The following is a 6,000-nucleotide window of genomic DNA, read 5'->3' on the forward strand; positions in this document are numbered from 1 at the left end:
ATTTTGTCGGGTCGCGACATCAACCATATTGGCTTTCACGGAGCCAAAGGCGCTCCGATATTAGTAGTCTTAGACTATGTCCAAAAACTAAATTTATTATCTTACTAGACAACAACAACAACAACAAAACCCAATACCACATGAGTGGTGTATGGGGGAGGTGAGAGGTAGACAATCATTCCCCTAACCGAGAATAAAGACAAGTCATTTCTCCACCCAGAGTGAAAACACTCTCAAAAGTAGAGAAAGTCATCCCTCTCTCTATTCGACGACGGATAGAGAGACTGCTTCCGAGTGGACCTCCGGCCAATAAGTAGGAAAAAAATATTATAAAATAAAATAAAATTAAAAATAAAATTGAGACGCCATGAAAATGGTAAAATCAAATTTCCATTAGTTTTAAATCCTGCTTGAAGTTTGCTTTAGGCTCTAAGAGTTAGTCAAGTCGCCAATAAATCGACGTTTGCAGTCGACTCAATAACTAGAGCCGTATTATCTTACTAGAGACTAGAGAAATTATAAGCGTGCTCTTAATTTATAGTTTCTATTATATTGCTAAAATGATGATGTCATTATTAGGCTAATTCCTTTGTTAAGAAAAAATCAAAAAGAAAAAGAAAAAAATCTAAGCATGGTGGGTGATGTCATTAATCTAAATAATTTTGAATTAAAATTAAATCTTATTAATTAATTATTATTATTAAATCTTATTAATAATTATTTTAATTATTAAAATTAAATAGTTAAATTATTTTAATTAATTATTTTAAATTGAGTACGAGAAGGTATAAAAGTTAGACAGATTGAAACCAATTCTACATTTATATTTTGATTTACACTTTTAAATAAAATGACAACCAATATTATCTCTTATGATTGGATGTGGATTGTTAAATATGCATTTTAGGTGTTTGATGAAATGTTCACTGATGAGTTTCTTAGTTGGATTATGTGGTTCCACGGGTTATAAAACTAAATAACTTTAGCATTTACATTTACTTAATACCTATCATTAAACTGTTTCGTTTAAATAAACCCGGTTTCACGGGTCATTATTAATCTAGTTTAATTTGTTAAAAAGAAAGATAAGAAAGTAATATAGATAGAAGGGTTGTAATACATATACCATAAAATATTGAGGGCTTTTATGCAAAAACGCATAACCTAACTGAAACCGGAACTTAACTCGCTCACTCTAATCCTCAAAACCCTAGATTTCTAATTTCAGGCGAACCTCCATCTCTAATAGCCCGATCAAATCCTTCACATTTAAAGGTACTTATCGTGTTTATTCCTATATTCGTATTTCACTTAATCAATTATCAACTATATGTCTGTTTATTACGCATTATACACACGCACGTATATATATACGATATAGTACCTCAAATCTTAGCTTTGATTAACCAAATTGTGAAGTCCAATTGAAAATTTATACAGAAAACATGATAATTTTGTTTTGTGCGAGGTTATAAAGTTTGTACGATATTATCTAGCTTCGTGCAATTTTATTTTAGGGTTTTGTGCTTGATTTTTTGTTTTATGCTAACATTTTGAATTATGATTGTGCAAATTTTTAAGTTTTATGCGAAATTTCAAGTGTCGTGAAATTTTTTTTCTTCCTTTGTGCCATATTTTTAAGCTTTGTTTCGTTGCTAACTCTGCCAATTTGCGATATATGTTTTTTTATTGTTGATAATCTGTTTTTCTCAGAAAGAGGGTAAAAATTGAAAGATGCCGCTCTATGATTGTATGTTATTGTTGAAGCCTCATGTTAAAAGGGATTCACTTGTAGAATTGGTTTCTCGGGTCGGGAAGCATGTTTATCGAAGAAATGGTGTTCTCACTGATTTAAAATCACTTGGGACTGTTCAGTTGGGTTATGGTATTAAGAAGCTTGATGGCAGATACTATCAGGTAAATCGTCTTTATTTACCTTATGTTTGTTAGAACACTAGTTTTTCATTAGTAAGATTTAGAAGATGGAACTTTACTATTGATATTGCCATATTCATAAATGATTCATTTTTAATTTTTATCCATATGAAATCAACGGACACACTTTCTCTTGTTCAAATGATTGTATTGCATGTGGTTGTTACTTTTCTGAAATGCATAAAGATGTTGAAAAGTATAAATCTTGTATGGGTTGCTACTTAAAGAAGGGTTGCTTTAAAGGCTGTTACTGTTGATAAAAATATAGACTATCTGCTTTGAAAATTCGTATATAAATAGGGGCAAAGTGTAGAACAAAGCGTGTTTTTAAGATGCTTTAGATTTCGGAAAGGGGGTCTACTTGCTAAATGGCGTATGTATTCTAAAGTTTTCAACTGGTTACTACATTTGTCATATGATGTGATATTGACACCTATAAAACTTGAAGTACATGAATTGCATTGTACGTGTTATAGTGAATTGGTGATTAATTATTTGTTGGGAACATGTTCTTGGTGTAGGGTCAACTGATGCAAATGACAATGATGACCCCACCAAATTTCAACAGTGAGCTCCATTATTTAAACAAGGAAGATCGCCTGTTACGCTGGATTTTGGTCAAGCACCGAGACGTCAATTTTGGTGGGGAATTTAAGAACGAAGATGAAAGTTCAAGTGACTTGAGAATGTTCAGAAGCAGTCTTTATAATATTGATAGTGAAGAAGATGATGACGACGATGATGATGATGATGAGGTAGAAGACGATGCAGTACCCCAAGAACAGAAGACAGATGCCTGATGTCAGCTGATCGTAAGTTGACTGTTTTTTGAGCTTCCTTTATAGAAGTCTTTCATTGTGTAATCAATTGATGGCTGTAGTGATGTTTAGTACCTTGTTTATTATGTTTGTGTTTTGCAGACTAATTAGGCTATTAGCATTGGCATCAATAAAACCACATGTTGGAATTTGGAAGAAGGGAAACCATTTGAGTTATGTGTTGTTTATTTATATGTTATGCATAATGCATATTTGATTGTGAATATGCAAACTGCAGGGTTGCAGTAAATCAATTTTTTTTTATAAACTACTCCTTTTATATACTAGTTAAATATATTCAGAGTCCCTATAATCATTGTTGTAGAAAACCTCGATTAGTTCCGATTGATTTCCGATTACTCCTTTTTAATAACAGTCCATTTCGATTTTCCCAAATCTGTTTAATCGATTGGTCAACGTTGGTTAATGGGTCAAAATAGTTAATTAAAGTTTGTTAAAGTCAAAATTGGTCAACACTATAACACGAATTTAAACTATAATTTTTGAGTTTTTGAATAAAATGAACGATTTTAGACAATTATATTAACTTTATGTTGATGTTGATATTTATGGTTTGCTATATATTTATGCGTATAATTTTGAAAATTATTACTCCGTATTTAACTCTATAAAAAGTACAATCCGATTAATTCTCGGTTAATCTCCGAATTGCTGATTCTCCTTTAAAATTTCCGCAACGAATATGAACAAAAAAAACATATCAGCTTGCAACATCTGTCACTAATATGATCTTTCTAGTAACCAATTAAAAAGTAGGACGTGTAATTTGTGTTCAAATAGAAATCCTCCAGGTTTAGTCATTTAATTAAACCTTCCATTTGAAAGTCTACCCCTTCATTAGTTTTCACGCAAAATAGATACATTTAAGAGTTTCTTGAAGGAGTCTATTCAAAGTTTGACCAAGCATATATTAGTATTAGTAGTCCAATCTAGATGTGATATTAATATTAATGATATGATATATGATATAATAGTCATATACTTCCATTAATCTGACTAAATCAACTAAAGTATTCTGTATTCATTTAACATTCAACTAAATCAAAGGGTATATATGTAATTTCATGACCCCAAGAAAGTCCTATATATCCACCACCACTCTCAAATTCTCCTTGGTTTGCCTCACTAAGTCTTAAACTCGTGATTCTTAGACCAGTTTCAAGAACACAAAATCTTAATTTCCCAAATGACCACAAAAATTTCCACTTCATCTACAGATACTAAATTACCACAACCAACATCAAGGACATGTTTATGTTCTCCGACCAACCACCCAGGCTCGTTCAGGTGCAGTCGGCATAGAAACCTCGACAAGGGTCCTAGCCGACGTGCAGCCAGCCGAGGGACATGGGAGTTGGCAGTGGATGCAAAATCCAACTCGATAAAAGCTTTTCTTCGTATGATGATAAAGCCATCGTGTCGTGATCTTCAAAGAAGGAGGAATTTCCAACAGAAGCCCAGTAGGTTTTGTTTACTAAATGGCAATCGTAACAGACTAGCAATAGTTTCTTGATCATCATCATCATCATCAAATTTTCTTTTCATTTGCAAAATTATTTATTTGTTGCACATGTCAGTTTATTGCACTTTGTAATTATATACAGTATTTTAAATAGTTGTAAATTTTGTTAGTGGTATATGTATAATTTATAGGCCGGCTTCAATATATTTGAAACAAAACAATTAGATCAAAGATATCAAACACTAAACTTCTTCTCAAAAGTGATTGTCACGTCACTTCAACACTTTACCCAAAAGTAAACCTGAACTGAACTTTGACATCTATGACACCCTTCTTACCAAAACTGGGACTCACTATAATGCAAAATGTACAAAATCAACTATTGCGTGTAATGAGAATGTACGCCGTTGCCTTAACCAGCAGGAAATCCAAGGTGGTCAATAGGGGCGGACCTATGAAGGGGCAGGGTGCAGAGCCCCCTAGTGGATTTGCAATTTTTAGTGTAAATTTTTTCGATTTTTCGATTTTGACCCCGGTGGAATTTATTCCCCAAACCCTTCATATTTTGCCCCAAAATCTTCGTAATTTGCCCAAAAACCTTCAAATTTTGCTCAAAAACTCTATATTCTGCCCCAAAACCTCTATATTTCTCCAAAAAAAATCCCTACGTTTTAGAAAAAATTTCGCCCCGGTGAAAAAATTTACGGCTCCGCCACTAGTGGTCAAGTGAGATCTATGTGAGAAATTGTTGCTAATATTGGTGTTGACAAAACATGTTATTTTCATCAGTGCCCTTAGAAAACATACATTTTGGATGTGTTAAAGTCATTTTGTAAAACTTTATTACGGAGTGGTATTTTTTGCATTCCTCTTTTTTTAACAGAAGTAATTTCAAGCAAGTGGGAGGCCTCCAATACTTAGTGCTCAACGGCCCATTAATAGTCAACCAAAATCAACTTGACCACTAAAAACTATTATTGGTTGACCCACGTCATGCCTCTTGAAGCATAATTTAATTTAATTATTCATGTACAATGTTCAATTTGGAGGCTATAGTTTTACAGGGGAAACATGCTGTATTCAATTTTGGTTATAACATTAGCCTCTAAATGACTAAATTTAACGTTAAAAGCCCAACGACCATGCTAAACCACCGTTAACTATTAGCATAAAATGTCACATAACAGAATTAACAGATTTCACAGTAGTAAAATACTCATTTTTACAAGTTCAAGTGACCATGTTATACCTTTACTAGTCCAACTCATACGTTAGACTCATACTTACATCACATATTCACTCTACATCACAACCTTACACTAGTCCACATATTTACTCTACATCACAATCTTACACTAGTCAAGAGTAGTTCTCTAAAACATTGTGTTTAGAAAGATCATTTCACTATATTCGATATCAAGATTTGAACTTAAAGAAATTAGATTGGAATAACTACTTTATATAGCCTGAAAAGAATAAGAATATTAATTATTATGATTAAAATTTCGTAACATCATGTGATCAAATGTTCAAAGCATCAATTTTAGTCTTGTGTAAGAATCTAACTTTGCACCTTTCAGTCATAAAAGTTGATTATTTCACCTCAAGAAGTACAGCAAATCGGTGGGCTAAATTAAACTGCAAACCTACCACCAATTGTCCGACCCACAAAATATTAATTTATTTATGATAATTACTTCTTTCTTTAAATATATTACTCCGTATTATATTATACGGTTGCTGCAATTCATCCATGAACAAATA

General features: G+C 32.5%; 1 protein-coding gene across 2 annotated transcripts; it reads left to right on the top strand.

Moving 5' to 3' along the window:
- Positions 1–1,153: 1,153 nt before the first annotated feature.
- On the top strand, positions 1,154–2,977 carry LOC139873142 (small ribosomal subunit protein bS6m-like). Of its 2 annotated transcripts, XM_071861075.1 has the most exons (4): positions 1,154–1,275; positions 1,714–1,917; positions 2,457–2,747; positions 2,856–2,977. In XM_071861075.1, exons 2-3 carry the CDS (start codon positions 1,735–1,737, stop codon positions 2,733–2,735), a joined length of 462 nt encoding a protein of 153 aa, XP_071717176.1. In that variant the 5' UTR covers positions 1,154–1,275; positions 1,714–1,734; the 3' UTR covers positions 2,736–2,747; positions 2,856–2,977. The 2 variants fall into 2 exon arrangements, with proteins under 2 accessions (XP_071717176.1, XP_071717175.1); XM_071861074.1 differs by having other exon boundaries at positions 2,457–2,977.
- The last annotated feature ends 3,023 nt before the right edge of the window (positions 2,978–6,000 follow it).

Source organism: Rutidosis leptorrhynchoides, chromosome 10, assembly GCF_046630445.1.
Source record: "Rutidosis leptorrhynchoides isolate AG116_Rl617_1_P2 chromosome 10, CSIRO_AGI_Rlap_v1, whole genome shotgun sequence".
Lineage (NCBI taxonomy): Eukaryota > Viridiplantae > Streptophyta > Magnoliopsida > Asterales > Asteraceae > Rutidosis > Rutidosis leptorrhynchoides.

Bases quoted from the DNA above. Each gene is read 5' to 3' on its own strand.
- LOC139873142 (XM_071861074.1), top strand. From the start codon at position 1,735: ATGCCGCTCTATGATTGTATGTTATTGTTGAAGCCTCATGTTAAAAGG. The intron at 1,918-2,456 runs GTAAATCGTCTT...TTCTTGGTGTAG, and splicing joins TTGATGGCAGATACTATCAG to GGTCAACTGATGCAAATGAC.